General features: G+C 39.4%; 1 protein-coding gene across 3 annotated transcripts in view; it reads left to right on the forward strand.

Moving 5' to 3' along the window:
• LOC121865433 (tight junction protein ZO-1-like) overlaps positions 1-15,214 on the forward strand; it is a 52,553-nt gene extending 37,339 nt beyond the window's left edge. For 2 of the 3 annotated variants that reach the window (XM_042364831.1, XM_042364833.1), the window contains 3 exons: positions 1,351-1,467; positions 4,276-4,754; positions 12,894-15,214. In XM_042364831.1, the coding sequence (XP_042220765.1) occupies positions 1,351-1,467; positions 4,276-4,754; positions 12,894-14,177 (1,880 nt within the window). In that variant the 3' untranslated portion in view covers positions 14,178-15,214. The remainder of the gene's footprint in view (positions 1-1,350; positions 1,468-4,275; positions 4,755-12,893) is intronic. The other variant, XM_042364832.1, reaches the window with a different exon arrangement.
• Positions 15,215-16,990: the final 1,776 nt, after the last annotated feature.

Here is a 16,990-nt window from a genome sequence, read left to right on the forward strand (position 1 = left end):
TCCTACCAGGCTCCTGAACTTGCCTCTCTTAAAGAAAACACTAAGGGAGAGACCTTAAACATACCTGATTTTTCTTTACTCTTTGCAAACCAACCATCTAACTTTTTATCCAACTTAGATGGCTCACTTATAGATGATAGTCATAACCCCACTTTCGACCATGATGGTCTTGGACCTGTCCGCTCTGCTCTTAATCGTCCTCACTCCCCTCACTTCTCTCGTTCTAAGCATTTCCGTCGGCTACATCAGTTCACTCCTGGCCTTAGACCTGGGCCTTCCCCACCTGCCCACATCCTTCCACCCTCATCCTCTGTTCGTGCCCCTAGACATATCCTGATGGAGAACCGACGTCTACCAAAGGCCACAAGACAACAGGACATTCCTCTTATACGCAAGAGACGCCTTGTAACCCAGCGACGAATTTCTGAGGAACCTGTCTCCTCCGGTAAGCAAGACTCCAACTTGCAGCGACTCGACGGAACACAGCAGAACGTCGACAAACTGACTGACAGATCCATGTACAGTACTCAACGTTGTGAACACATCTGGCTGATGTTGAATGACTTGATTTTTCAGGTTGAACATGTAATGATAAAAGACTACTTTGTGACTAGATGGAGCTATCCCTTGACATCCCCAATAATTAATGTTCCTTATCCTTTACCTCGCAAAGCTTGATACCCCCAGTGCTTGACGCAATTAATGCTTGACACTGCTAGCACTTGACATTAATCACACTGAAATCAGTGGGGTGACTATTGGACTACTCCCTGGACTGCACAGTAACACTGACCTTCTCTGACTACACAGATTAAAATGTTTTTGTTTTAAGTGTTTACAAAAATTAACAACACTCCGGAAAATAAATTACTCGGTATTTCATGTGTACGCTTCATGCTTGCTTGGCTTGCTGTAATACAGTAAAAATTGACAGTTGTTTGACTATTTAAAATGTCTAGGCATTGAGGTGTATTCCCTCCCACTTAACCATAAAAACTTTACATTTACTCTGATCATCTTGCTAAATGACACAATGTTCAAGCATACATTTTCTAATTTAATGCACGAGTGTTTGTGGGGCTATTAATTGATATGAATTTACTGTAAACTCGTGGCCATGAACATGAAGTTGGCAGGAATGATGCTAAGATGAAATTGTCTTATTGATATGATGGTTTGTAAAAAAAAAAAAAAACATGAAAAAGTACCACTTTCATACTGAGCGAAGGTGACCAGAGTAAATACTGACTGACCATCCACATGTTATTCTTCCACCTGCTGTGCTTTCCTCCACCTTGTGCTTAAAGTACTCACCTGTGTGCTGTGTAACACTGTGATCCACTTTTCCAGATGCTGAAGAAGCCAGGGAGGACAGCTTGGGCTTCATGAGAGGCAAGCCAGACAATTTCCCTGGGTTTCACACCATTGGGGGCTTTGGCCCTATGGGCGAGTTAGAGAAGGGTAATGGTAGGTAACACTGCTGTGTTGTATTGGCTCTGACTTGTGCTGTGTTACCTTTACTATGACTTTTTAATTTTTCTTATCCTCTTCACCACTGATCGGCTAGTTAGCTGCTTGGGCGATCGGTCACGTCTCTGATTACTTTTCCTTTTCTTTTATACTCTTCACCAAATGATCGGCTTGTTAGCCTCTTGGGCGATCGGTCACGTCTCTGTTACGCACTGTTGGCATGTACTGGGCATGCACCGGCTCCTAAATGTATAACCTGAACCTGCTCCAGTGTTGGTCAAGTCTTGTCTTGAAAGAGCTCACACTCGATGCCGTCACAACACTTTTTGGTAGATTGTTCCAAGAGTTCACAACTCTCACTCCAAAAAAGTTTGCCCTCACAGTTTTCTGGACTTGAGGCTTCTTCAATCTTGAGCTGTGACCCCTTGTAGGGCTAGCGGCCGCCAGCTCCAAGTAAAGACATTCGACTGAGTAGTGCCCCTTGAGATATTTATACATCTCAATTAGGTCACCCCTTGCCTGTCTGTATTATAAGCTAGGCAAGTTCAGGTGCTTCAATCTCTCAGGGTAGCTGAGGTGCTTAAGTGCAGGCACCAGTCTGGTGGCCTGCCTTTGAAATTTTTCAGCCAACTGACAGTCTAGCATATCTTGGGGACCAGACGGGGTGACAGTACTCCAGATGGGGAAGCACTTCACTCTTGAAGATCGTTACGAGGGACGGACCGTCTAGATATCTGAACGACCTTCTTATAAGACCCAATAATTTATATGCCTGATTTACCTTCTCGCAATGGCCCGAGAACTTTAGCTCATTGTCATCATACACACCTCGGCCCTTCTCACATTCAGTCTCAAATAGTGCAGTTTCTTCATCCCTTTGGGACATATGTTATGCCTCCTTACCATTGGTACACCCCAGGCGCATCCTCTTACACTTCGTGACATTGAATCTCAGCAGCTCTTCACAGTCCGCTTGGTTCTTGATTTCCCGAAATAACTTGGCGTCATTGTGCTGACTGTTACTTTTACTATTCTTGTGCTGTGTTACCTTTACTATGACTTTTGCTGACTTTGTTACTTTTACTGTGACTTTTGCTGACTGTTACCTTGACGCTCTTGGGTTTAGGGAGGTGCTCTCTGGGGAGATGCTCTGGTTCTGGCCGGTCACTCACCTCACCACACTTGACTGCACCACATGAGTCATAGCAAGCTTTTTATTTGAGATAAAAAGGTGGGGTTTGTTGGGTTAGGAGTGTAACTAAATTATCTACAAACAGTGTCATATAAGTAATCACAATAAAATAATTATTTCTATACGTAAGTGCGAGTAAAACCAAAAAAATTTGTTTACGCACAATGAAAATGTTAATTCATCACTTTATACCTTTGTTTTTTAATGTAATTGCAATATGAACCTTATCCCACTATAAAGCATTCATATTTAGCAAAAAATTAGTTAGAGGAAAAGTTTTCAAAAAATTCTATTTTGCTAGGTAATAGTGGTATAAATTGTGCGTTCTGATGAACGTGTCCAGGTTGAGTACACAGATTATTAATTTTTTCCATCCGACCACAAAAGATCTATGTACACTTGGTAAAAAACTACCGTACAGGTAGGGTTCGATGATTTTCCAACTGAACATTCCCATTGCCTTGCGAGGTTTGCTAGGCCTGAATGCGAGACATTTTGTACCTAATTTGGTAGGCCGAAATTAGCTATTTCATTGACAATATTGAATTACTTTGTTACAATATGACTGGAGAATGTCAGTATACAGTAGGGTCGGGATATATCGCGAGATAGGGTCCAACGATGTTCGCTATACAGGGTATACTAAATTGCGGTATATAATTACACATAATCAATGGGGAAAATAGGGTTAAGTTCTGGAGGCCAAAAAAAGTTATTAAACTCGGGAACAACAGACTATTTCAATATCACTAAACACCAGACTCGGGAAAACCAGACTCGGCAGCAGACGCCACACTACCACCCTCACTTAACAATCCCACACCTACATAAACGAAGACCAAAAATATTAGTTACAGCATTAAGTCTTTTCCATTAAGCTTTCCATTCTCTTCACTTCACTTTTCACGTCACTAGCAACCCATTTACACTCGCCTTAGAAGTTGTAATCTGCAGCAGAGTCGGCTGCTTCCCCGTCACCCACCGGATATTAAGGTATTGGAATATAAATATATGGTGTTTAGTACAGTATACTATCTGTACTGTACTTTTGTTCATCCTAAACACATGTGTGCTGACATGGCCCTCAGTCGACTTGTGGCAGAATAGTGGAATTAAGTTCAGCAAATTTGCTCATTAGGTCTACATAAAGAATATAGTTGTGTAGATTATGACAGTGCTGACTGTACTTTATATTAAATCTGTCCAGAGTGTAATGTCTTAAATTTTTTATATGGACTATGTGTGCAATAGGTGATCTGGTAGAGGGGGTTGGAACACTTTCCCATATTTTTCATTGAAACAATAGCTCACAACTGCTAATTTCACTCGTGGCATAATTTTTCAGTAACCCGCTTAACAGCATTAATGAGGGATGTCAGTAGGTCAACCCTAAATTTCATTTAATTGTTGCAACAATCTTGAAAAAAGTATTTTTCTGCTTGTTAGGAAGTCCAGAAATTTGGTTAGCAATAAGGATTTGTTATTACCGTACCGTATTGTAACTATGACCAATGAGAGTGAATATTATTCCAAAATTTCATACTTCCAGAAGTGTAGATTTTTCTCTCCCTTGAGGGTAAACAACTGGTCTCAGATAATATAAAATCTTTCAGTTGCTGGTACCTTCATGGAGGAGTTCAAAATTCCCTCGGTGGCCATTCCTGTTATCCAAGAGAACCAGCCACAGTTCTCGCCACATCGGTTTTCCCAGCAGGTTAGTCTGCGTGAGGAAGAGGGTCCTCAGCCTCAACAGCAACAGCCTCTGCCACAACAACCCCATCACCCACAGGCTTCTGGATTCCAGCAGTTCTCACCATCTCTATCTCAGAACGATGAGGATGGATTCAGACTAGTATTTTCAAATGATGCTGTTTCTCACCTTGACACAAGCTCCCTCCCTCCCTCCCCACCACATTCACAGCCACCCTCACACAATGTCCTCCCCATCACTGCTGATCACAGGCCTGTCCGCCCTTCAGCAACTCTCGGGGGAAAGCCAAAGAAAACTAATAGAAACCCCTTCAGCAGTTTCCTTGACCCCATCCGTGGTCTAGTGCAGCCATCTCGACAGCGCTTCAGTTCCCGTAAACAGGTACAGCAACACATTAATGGCCTTCTTGGTAATTACACTTTGAACTTCACCAAGACGAGCCACTGTCAACCTACCGCACCCGATCTTCAGAAATTCTGTTCCTTTTGTTACCTAATTTAACATCACCCCCTGAAGACTCATTTACTGTTAGAATGGCACTTGCATGATAGTAGTTCTGAAGGAGTTCTGTCAGCAACTCGCAACATTGTAGTACAGTAGTGTCCCAGCTGATATTTCTCTCGTAACCGTGTTCTTCTGAAGAACTTGTCTGTGCATGTGGTAAAAATGGTTTCTTTTGTCCTCTGTACTGTATGCCCATAGAAACTGTTTTTCACATGGATGAAAGTCTGTGTTAATACAGGTAGTGTCAGCATAGATCTCAACAGACTTCATTTTATATTGTATTGTTGACCAATTGCCTTAACTAAATTCTTCATATTCATACATAGGGTCAATTTTGTAATATCATTCTTTCTGTTGTATTAGATGTTCTCTTTTGTCTACATTGCCATTTCACACTCCTCTCTCTGCCTCTGAAAGAAAAAAAAGTGTTCTAATCCAGACACCCTGTGGCTACGACCTATTTAATGTGTTACGTCTTAAATCCACAATATAATAGCGTACAAAGATTCTTTACTCTGCATTTTTTAGTGTACTCTCACACCCATAATGCATACACCATTCCCACACCCTCTATATATCCAGACCCATACATTCTATACACCCATACCCTCTATACATCCATATCTACACCCTCTAGACTTCCAAACCTGCAATCATTATCTATATTAGCATTCACACTTTCCACATGCACATACTCCAAACCTATATCTACACCCAGCTCTTACTTTTACTTTTCACTTTTATCCTCTTCACCACTGATCGGCTCGTTAGCCGCTTGGGCGATCAGTTACGTCTGTTACTTTTTTTTTTTTTTTATCCTCCTCACCGAATGATCGGCTCATTAGTTGCCTGGGCGATCGGTCACGTCTCTGTTACGCACTGTTGGCAAGTACTGGGCAGGCACCAGCTCCTAAATGTACCTGAACCTGCTCCAGTGTTGGCCAAGTCTGGTCTTGAAAGAGCTCACACTTGGTGCCATCACAACAATTTCTGGTAGATTGTTCCAAGAGTTCACAACTCTCACTCCGAAAAAGTTTGCCCTCACAGTTTTCTGGACTTGAGGCTTCTTCAATCTTGAGCTGTGACCCCTTGTGGGGCGAGCATCTGCCAGCTCCAAGTAAGGACACTCGACTGAGTAGTGCCCCTTGAGATGCTTATACACCTCAATTAGGTCGCCCCTTGCTCGTCTGCAGTATAAGCTCGGAAAGTTCAGGCACTCCATTCTCTCAGGGTAGTTGAGGTGCCGAAGTGCAGGCACCAGTCTGGTGGCCCTCCTTTGAACATTTTCAACCAACTGACAGTCGCTAGTATATCTCGGGGACCAGACGGGGTGACAGTACTCCAGATGGGGAAGCACTTCACTCTTGAAGATCGTTACGAGGGACGGACTGTCTAGATATCTGAACGACCTTATTATAAGACCCAATAATTTATTTGCCTGATTTACCTTCTTCTCGCAATGGCCCGAGAACTTCAACTCATTGTCAACGTACACACCTAGGTCCTTCTCACATTCAATCTCAAATAGTGCAGTTTCTTCATCCCTTTGGGACATACGATACGCCTCCTTACCGTTCGTACTCCCCAGGTACATCCTCTTACACTTTGTGACATTGAATCTCGGCAGCCATTTCTTTGACCATTCTTGGAGATCACAGAGATCCTTCTGGAGCTCTTCACAGTCCGCTTGGTTCTTGATTTCCCGAAATAACTTGGCGTCATCGGCAAACATTTGTATGGAGGAGTGTACAACGTCAGGCATGTCATTTATGAAACAAACAAACAACAGCGGGCCCAATACGCTGCCCTGTGGTACCCCGCTTGTGACAGGTACGGACGATGATTTCATGCTATTAATCACCACACACTGCTTGCGGTCATGTAGAAAGTCTTCTATCCATGCTAGGATATTTCCCCGATTTCCATACCTCTCCTGTTTGATTTTCAGCGTTTCATCGGGCATACTGTCAAAAGCCTTGGCAAAATCTAGGTATATATTGTTCATATTACCACCCCGTTCCAGAATTTGGGTGCAAATGTCCAATACCTTGAGCAATTGCATTAAGCAGGAGCGCCCTGGCATAAAACCATGTTAGCAATCCTTTCCAAGGTTGTTTCGTAGTAGATATTCCATCGCGGCATCGCTGATAATACTCTCAAGTATTTTACATATTATGCTGATCAGGCTCACCGGTCTATAATTGTTCGTGGAGTGACGATCGCCCTTCTTGAAGATAGGACTCACATAAGCCACTTTCCATTCACTGGGGACCTTTTGTTCATCCAGGTATTTACAAAACAGGCTCTTCAGGGCTCAGCAAGCTCGTTGCACAACTCTCTTAGCACTCTAGGATGCACCATGTCAGGGCTGGGACTCTTATGGACCTTTAACTTTTGACAGTTTATTTTTTACCCGGTATACCTTCTTATGTGAACACAATGTGGGTCAGTTCTATCCTCAAATGCTGGAAGGTTAATTGCATCCTCTCTTGTGAACACTGAGGAAAAGAAGCTGTTCAATGCCTCGGCTTTATCCTGGTCAGAACCTGTGTAACTACCATCTTCAAGCCTCAGGTCTGATAATCCTACTCGCGTTTTTAATTTCGACTTTGCATTGAGGTAAAATGCCATTGGGTTTGACTTGACCTTGCTTTCAACCAGCCTCTGGAACTCCTTTTCAGCCCTTCTACACTCTATCTTTGCTTGGTTTCTGGCTCTTGCATACATCCTCCTGTCCTGCTCATCGTTTGACCCAATCCACATCCTTAATTTTTGTCGACTGCCGCATGGTTCATGTGTAGGGATCTTCTCGTATTCCTAGAGGCACTGGGTTTGGTCTTGGGTATATATTTATCGATCAAATAGGTCACTTTTCTAGCCATGATATTCAACGTAGTGTCTGTGTTCTTGTGCTTTAATGAGTCACGCCAGTGGATACCCCTTATCTCTTCCCTCTTGGTCCCCCACTAGACGCTCCTAGCTGAAAAGTGTACTCAACAAGACTGCCTCCTATGGCGCCATTATATTTATAAATCAAATTCCCCATTTATCTCTGCGACTCAGTGAGCAAAGGAATAAAACAATCACGGTGTTTGGTCTGTGCCTGAAACTTGTTTTACATGTGAATTAGAGTGAGAACTGTAGGTACTTGAAATTTTGGGTTGATTGAATGCAAAGTCACTTGCAGTTTTTGTTGCAGTAGGTTTGTAAAATTTATCTCTCAGTTAATATCATTCTAACTGCTTTTGTTACCTAAAGCAGCTGGTAATAAAGTTTATTACCCTTATGAGGAAAAAAAATTCTACATTTCATTTGACTTCTGTGTTCAAGCTGGATTTGCATGATCCTCTATGCTACAGTATTTAGTGGACTATTCATCCACACCTTTGGAGCTCAAGGTGATGATAAAGTACAATTGTCTGTATAAAATTTTCTAATACAGTAGCAGTTTAGTGCAATGATAAATATGCTAGACTAAGAAAGTATTCCTATATCATACTAATTGTTGAAAGGGACGGAGGTTACTTAAATTATGTTTTGACAAAATTTATTCCAAAACCAGTCCGTAGCAACAGGCAGAGTAAGTAGACAACACATGCTTTCGCAAAGAACAGCGTTTATTGATTTCTATGTAGTACAGTACAGTACAGTACAGTACAGTAGTCAGGCCCTTGTGCAACCATAGCTGATGAAGGAATTGCAGTGCAGTTTCACTCTTCCCAAACCACTAGTACCTGCATATCTCTCTGCATGCCCTCTCCGTCTCCTCCACTCTCTTTATACTTGCAAACCTTTAGTTAACTCTGCTCCACTGTGTATTTATGAGTATAATCAACTTGACCACTTCCCTGTAATGTGGATATACTGATCATAGATTTTGAGAAGTTATTGAACTCAAAAGTGCCTGAATTTGTTATTGTACTAAAACTTTGGAAGTGCATTTTATTTTGTAAGTAATGTGAAGAAAACTATTTTAATCTTTATATTTTAAATTGATATAATGATTTGTGTATGACTTGTAAATTATAGGTGAAGTAACATATGCAAGAATTAGATGCAGTACTTTTGATTATTATTATTATTTTAACTTGCACGTTCTTATCATCCCAATGATCTTAATTTGATGATCATCATGATCAAAATTTTTAAAAACTTTCAAAACTTCTCAACTCTGATGACTACCGTTACTGCCAGCAGCACCTTAACCTGGGGCATAAGGGTTAAGAACTTGGACCTATGCATACTCTAAAGTAGAAAGGAGAGAAAATAAGGAGATATAAGAAAGGGAGGAGTAGGAGGGAAAACATGAAGATAGGAATAGGAGGGAAGCTGGAGGGAGAAAGGAATTTTGGAAAAAAGAAAGCAAAAGAGCAGAATGGGAAGATATGGTAAAAAAATTGAAACAATTTTTAGACCATTTTAACCACCATCATTCCTAACACCAGTTATGATCCCCACCCCATTAACAGGTATACAGTGCATGTTTACATTGTTTTTAATCTGTAGTGATCATGTATTCCAAAGTTAGTGATGTACAAACAGTCATCTGCATGGCAGATGACTGTGCATCACAATACGAGTGGCATTCGAGATGCATGAAGAAAAAAGGTATAATTAATGTATTTAATAAGCTATACCAAAAACACTAATAACTGACAAAGACTGCAATGCATTCAAGTACCTTTCATAGTCTATTGACAACAGTTTTTTTTTTTAATGTTCATGAATGCCACTCCTGACTGACAAGGGACGCTCCCGACTTGTGCATGCCCGGCTTCACTTGTCCGGTGTGCCTGACTGACTTGTTGTTTTGTTTGGTCTTTACAACAGGTCCCATAGACGTTACCACCTGACCAATCTTCTTGACCACAGGTGAGTGAGTCCCATGGCTGAACTATCTCTTGCCTGCCAGACTCTTCCACTGTTACATCTGTCCTCACTGTTGCTTTAGAATGAGCAAATGAAACGCACACGAGCCTGGGGCTTCCTGGCAATGGACACTTCAAACTTTAATAAGAATCTGATAAAGATAATACTGTACTGTACTACTAATTTAATATCCATGATGACACTGGACTCCGACCATGACAGTGTACAACAACGCCCTTCACTTACTGTATGTGAACATCTCAACCTTCCCAGAAATACTGTAATGAACCACCACACTCCCCAATCAGTTTATATAATTGATTCTGAATATTTATACAAAACAGGAGCAGCGAGAATGATTGCAAATCACTCAGACGCAAATTTGAACACCCACTTCTTAAAACTTTAAGGGGAAGAGCTCCCTAGTATTGTGTTAATTCAATCTTGGATAATTATTACCTGAGTAAATAAATACATTGTAATGTACAGTATACAGGTATAACCAAACTTTTACTTAGTACTGTATGAAAAATGTCCTTGCACCCAATCACCCACCCTTCCACACACACACACACACACACACATACACCCTTCCACACACACACACACACACACACACACACACACACACACACACACACACACCTTCCACACACACATACACCCTTCACACACACACACACACACACACACACCCCCACACACACACACCCCCTTCCACACACACACACACACACCCCCTTTCCACACACACACACCCTTCCACACACACACACCCCTTCCACACACACACACACACACCCACTTTCCCACACACACACACACACCCTTTCCACACACACACACCCCCTTTCCACACACACACACACACACACACACACTTTCCACACACACCCCTTTCCACACACACACACACCCCCCTTTCCACACACACACACACACACACCCCCTTCACACACACACACCCCCCTTCCACACACACATTCCACACACACTTCCACACACACACACACACACACCCCTTCCCACACACACACACACACACCACCTTCCACACACACCCCCCCACACACACACACACACACACACACTTACTTTCCCACACACCCACACACACACACACACACACACACACACACACACACACACACACACACACACACACACACACACACTCTTTCACACACACACTCACCCACACACACACACCCACACACCCTTCCACACAAATACACCCACACCCTTACACACACACACACACACACACCCTTCCTTCCTTCCACACACACACGAGATATAACATGATTTCTGTATCCTCACACACTTTCAGTTACAGGGAATATATCTATCCTACCTCAACCTGTCTGTAATAATAAGACTTGCCAGTCATAAGACTCACCACATTAGAATCTGTGTGAAGTTATAAGACCATGCTATGGGGGAGACATTACACATTTGAATGAATATACTGTTCAGAGGAAATCTTAGAGAAAGAATGCCATGAAATCTTGAAGTGACTCTGGTTCATTATCTGAATACTCATCATTTATTTTACCTTTTATCCTCTCACTTGAACACTAATCCATATTCCCCACTTGTTTGGTGATCAACATCCTCTTATTTTCCATTGCTGTTTGATCTTTTCCTTTTTTGGCATTATGATCTCTTGCTAATCTTTGCCAAACACTTCCTTTGGCGTAAGGCATGATTTTTCTTATCTTACCCTGCAAGTCCTAAGTCCTTCCATGGTATGATGATACTGTACTTTGTGGCTTGGTGCTTGATTCTCTCTTATGTTCATGGTGATTGTTAGTGTATGACCATAGCTGTGCCTGCCTTCCAACCTTTCTCTCCATTACTTGGTTTTGATTGGTTATTCTTGCTTTGTTAATGATGCTGACACTGTTGATTATATTAAAACCTTGCTGAGGTTTTTTCAGAGGATTTCTCACAGCTCACAACCTCACTGGCACTTATTGATATGCTAACACCTGCTGATGAGGTTAACTCCTCACTGACACCTGTTTACGATGTTAACACCTCAATGACATCTGTTGATGTTAACACTTCAATGACACCTGCCAATGATAACACCTTACTGACATCTGTTGTTAATGTTAACATCTTACTGACACCTGTTGATGTTAACACTTTAATGAAACCTGTTGATGTTAACACCTTACTGACACCTGCTGATGATGTCACCTTACTGACACCTGCTGCTGATGTTAACACACACTAATATGCACACCTCACTGACATCTGCTGCTGATGTTAACACCTTACTGACACCTGCTGCTGATGCTGACACCTCACTGACATCTGCTGATGATGTAAAGTTAAATCTGGCCCATGTTGCTGATAACTCCTGCTATAAGAAATTACCTTATGATGGCATTGGCCTGACTGATGTCTGTTTGTGGTGTTTTTCTTGTCAGCAGCTATTGACAGTTTCTGACTGTGCATTTCTTATGGAGGCATGAAATGAGCTCAGTGTACCCCATGCTTGAGGTACACTGGGAGGAGGGGGGGGGGGGAACCAAGATAAATGCACCTATACAATTCATTTTAATAGAATTTTTTTTTTCCAGTGTCTTTTTACTATTTTTTACTAAAAAAAACATAGTTAATTTTATTGTTGCAATTGTTTAATATATTATTATTATTATTACAATACAGTACTCTATTTTAATTTTTATTTTTTGTATCCATATTGTTCTGTAAGTATGGTATGCACAGAGCATGTTTTTCGACTTACGTACATTTTCAACTTGAGAACATCCTCAGGAACGGAAACTGTACATAAATGTGTGTACAGTTTCCACACACACATAATACAGTATGCTGTATCATTAATTTAACCCCCAGTTAAAGTCAAATTCATCTTAAAGCTTACATTTTCTACCATTAAAGATTGCCCTCCCTCCTTTTGTAATTTATTTTGAATCGGTTTATTATTATTATTAAATCAAAACTTTCTCATAGGTGGTTTTCTTTTATGAATACAGTATGTCCAATATGCAGGCATTGTACTGTATTTGGTGTTTTTGATATTCAGTATGACATTTTACCAAAGACTTGCAACAAAATAGTGACCAAGTTATTAGAAGGATTATAATAACTAATAATTATATTTCTTCACCACAGACCCTAGACAATGAGAACCCACATAATGAAAACCAGCATGGAGTGTATGATGAATCTAAGATAAGCAAGACTCGGGTCCGAAGGAGAGCAGGGGAACCTGACACCAGTGATCCAGCCAACATTCCACATAAACGAGTTCATCGAGTCCAGGTCGATTCTCAGGTCCCACATAGTCGGAACCCAAGAGAATTCCAGACTGTCCATGATAGTGAAACTGCATACTCTGAAGTCCCACTGCAGTTTGAGCCTTTCCCAAGTTTTAACTACCCTGATTTCCAAGCACAAAGAACATCCCCTTTAGCAGGCAGAGGTACACATTTTGGAGAAAGAAGTTTACTCCCAGTTCAATATTCCAAGGACTTCAGAGTTGAAGCAGACAAGGTGCAAGTACACACCCCTGATGATGATATAATCATACCTGATGGCCAGAGGTTTTATCCTACATTCAATGGTCGCCATGGTCCTCCTCTACCAGCATCCCAGCAGTTATTCTTTCCTTCACCACCTATACTCCCTAGAGCTCCTGGGCCCAGAGGTGGGAGGCTCCTGCCTCGTGGTCCAGCATTTCGAGAGAGCCCTAGTCAGAGGGAGCAGTCATCATTTAGGGATTTCCACAATTCTTTTCACAGTCCAGGTGGACGAGAGGCTATCCATAAACCAGAATTTTCGTTTCCCTCAAGCCGTCACCCCTTCCACCGTGAACACGAGCAAGGAAACTTTGACAACTCCTTACTTGGCTCTGGTAACTTTGAAATTCTGCGAGGTGGTACTTTTTATGATGACGATGATCCCAATGGATACCATCACGAGTATGACCATTTATTAGATGATGGTTACATTGTCTTTCCTGATCCCCATAGTGCCTCACATTCCAATAATTATGTGGATGATTTTTTCTCCAACTTCAGAGATTTTTCAGAATTTGCTGTTCGAAAATCTGAAGAGGGAGAATCAACGTTCCTGGGTGATGGCACATATTTTGGTCGTGGTTATGCTTCTGAGCAGGTTAATAAGGTTGTTGGTCCTGAATTGGCCCCTTCTAGTGTCTTGGCTAAAGACAGTGTCCTTAAAATTAATCAAGAGGATACTGATATGAAAACTGGCAGACTAAACGACCCTGCAGCAAATGAGAGCAAAACCAGCAGAAATGACAATGAAAGACACCAACATAGACAACCTAAAAATATCCAAGAAGTTTTGGAAGATATAGACCCTCGGCCGAGCGAGTATGCATCGTCCTTCTTGACAGTCAATGAAAAAGATCCTATGATAGCAATGTTTTAATATTAAGTTATACTCCAAATCACCTTAACCCACCCGATTAATACATATTCGTATATATACTTGGTCAATGTGCTAGTCTGTTTTGTGTCAAGAGTTACATAAGAATATTGTTCGTGAAACATTGTTCCGCCACAAACAGATGTTTTATGGTTTCAAACCCACAAATGTTGCCTGTGTTTTTGAAAGTTTTTGGAATGATGTGGTTCACATTACCTTATGTCTGTGGTTACAGAACTTTGGGTAGTTAATGCATCACCCATGTAGGAGGTTTGCTGTTTAGTAACGAAGTTTCTTTGAGCTTTTAGCAATACGTACCTCATGTTAAAGGCACTGATCTCTATATTTTCTTACCAATGTATACTTTGTTGTAGCTTCTTTATAGATATATAGTTTTATTTGTCTGATAAACTGTTAATTCATCTGAGCATCTAGAGCTGGCCTTTACATGCTTATGTTTTTTTCTGTGCCTCATTATGAGAATCTTAAAAATCATAACAATTGTGAAAACATTTGAGTGCAGTATTTTTTTTATTAATTTCTGTGTGCTGGGCGCATGGTTTGTTATGACCAACATTACAAGGTAGGTAACTCAAATTTCTGTTCTTTGTGATTGGCTTCAGTTTCATTGGGTGTTCATAAAGTCCCATTCTGATTTCAAAACATGTTTGCACGTAATTTAAGTTATTGAAATGCAGTGTTTTGCATTTGGTTAGGTGAAAAACAAAACTTAGTTACTTTCAAATACAAATATCTGCATTTAAAAATCTTATACCATTTGCATATAATAAATGTTTGAAATCAGAATGTGACTATGGACACCTATTTAATTCCTCATACAGGATGACATTTGTTATTTAGAACAGAAAGCAAGGAGTCAAGACAGGCATGTTGACTTGAGATGACTTCCCCCCCTAACCCCCCCCAAAGGGCACTCGGTGGTAAAATTTGTTTTCATGCCACTGTCCTTTCATTTTTTTTGCTGACTGTTTCCACATGTATATAAACATTTTACCAATAAAGTATTTAGTGATGTGAAATTTGTTATTTGTAATCACCACTATTTTCTTTGTACCAATTTTTTACATGATAGGTTCTCATTTATATTAGTTAACCAAATTTCTATAAATTTTCAATTTGATAAATTTCCCATTTTCTATGATTAAATTTCCCATTTTCTGTTAAATTTCCCATTTTCTGTGATAACATTTCCCATTTTCTATGATTAAATTTCCCATATTCTATGATTAAATTTTCTATTTTCTATGAATAAATTTCCCATTTTCTATGATAAATTTCCCATTTTCTGTGACATCATTTCCCATTTTCTATGATAAAAGTTCCCATTTTCTATTATTAAATTTCCCATTTTCTGTGATAACATTTCCCATTTTCTATGATAAAGTTCCCATTTTCTATGATTAAATTTCCCATTTTCTATGTTAAATTTCCCATTTTCTGTGATAACATTTCCCATTTTCTATGATAAAATTTCCCATATTCTATGATTAAATTTTCTATTTTCTATGAATAAATTTCCCATTTTCTATGATAAATTTCCCATTTTCTGTGACATCATTTCCCATTTTCTATGATAAAAGTTCCCATTTTCTATTATTAAATTTCCCATTTTCTGTGATAACATTTCCCATTTTCTATGATAAAGTTCCCATTTTCTATGATTAAATTTCCCATTTTCTATGTTAAATTTCCCATTTTCTGTGATAACATTTCCCATTTTCTATGATAAAATTTCCCATTTTCTATGATAAAATTTCCCATATTCTATGATTACATTTTCTATGAATAAATTTCCCATATTCTATGATTAAATTTCCCATTTTCTGATAAAAGTTCCCATTTTCTATTATTAAATTTCCCATTTTCTGTGATAACATTTCCCATTTTCTATGATAAATTTCCCATTTTCTATGATTAAATTTCCCATTTTCTATGATTAAATTTCCCATTTTCTATGATAAATTTCCCATTTTCTGTGACATTTCCCATTTTCTATGATAAAAGTTCCCATTTTCTATTATTAAATTTCCCATTTTCTGTGATAACATTTCCCATTTTCTATGATAAAGTTCCCATTTTCTATGATTAAATTTCCCATTTTCTATGTTAAATTTCCCATTTTCTGTGATAAAATTTCCCATTTTCTATGATAAAATTTCCCATATTCTATGATTAAATTTTCTATTTTCTATGAATAAATTTCCCATTTTCTATGATAAATTTCCCATTTTCTATGATAAAAGTTCCCATTTTCTATTATTAAATTTCCCATTTTCTGTGATAACATTTCCCATTTTCTATGATAAATTTCCCATTTTCTATGATTAAATTTCCCATTTTCTATGATAACATTTCCCATTTTCTATGATAAAATTTCCCATATTCTATGATTAAATTTTCTATGAATATTTTCTATGATTTTCCCATTTTCTGTTTTCCCATTTTCCCCATTCTATGATAAATTTCCCATTTTCTATGATTAAATTTCCCATTTTCTATGATAAAATTTTCCCATTTCCCATTTTCTATAAAAGTTCCCATTTTCTATTATTAAATTTCCCATTTTCTGTGATAACATTTCCCATTTTCTATGATAAATTTCCCATTTTCTATGATTAAATTTCCCATTTTCTATGATAAATTTCCCATTTTCTGTGACATCATTTCCCATTTTCTATGATAAAAGTTCCCATTTTCTATGATTAAATTTCCCATTTTCTGTGATAACATTTCCCATTTTCTATGATTAAATTTCCCATATTCTATGATAAAATTTCCCATATTCTATGATTAAA

Source organism: Homarus americanus, unplaced genomic scaffold (genome assembly GCF_018991925.1).
Source record: "Homarus americanus isolate GMGI-L3 unplaced genomic scaffold, GMGI_Hamer_2.0 scaffold25483, whole genome shotgun sequence".
Lineage (NCBI taxonomy): Eukaryota > Metazoa > Arthropoda > Malacostraca > Decapoda > Nephropidae > Homarus > Homarus americanus.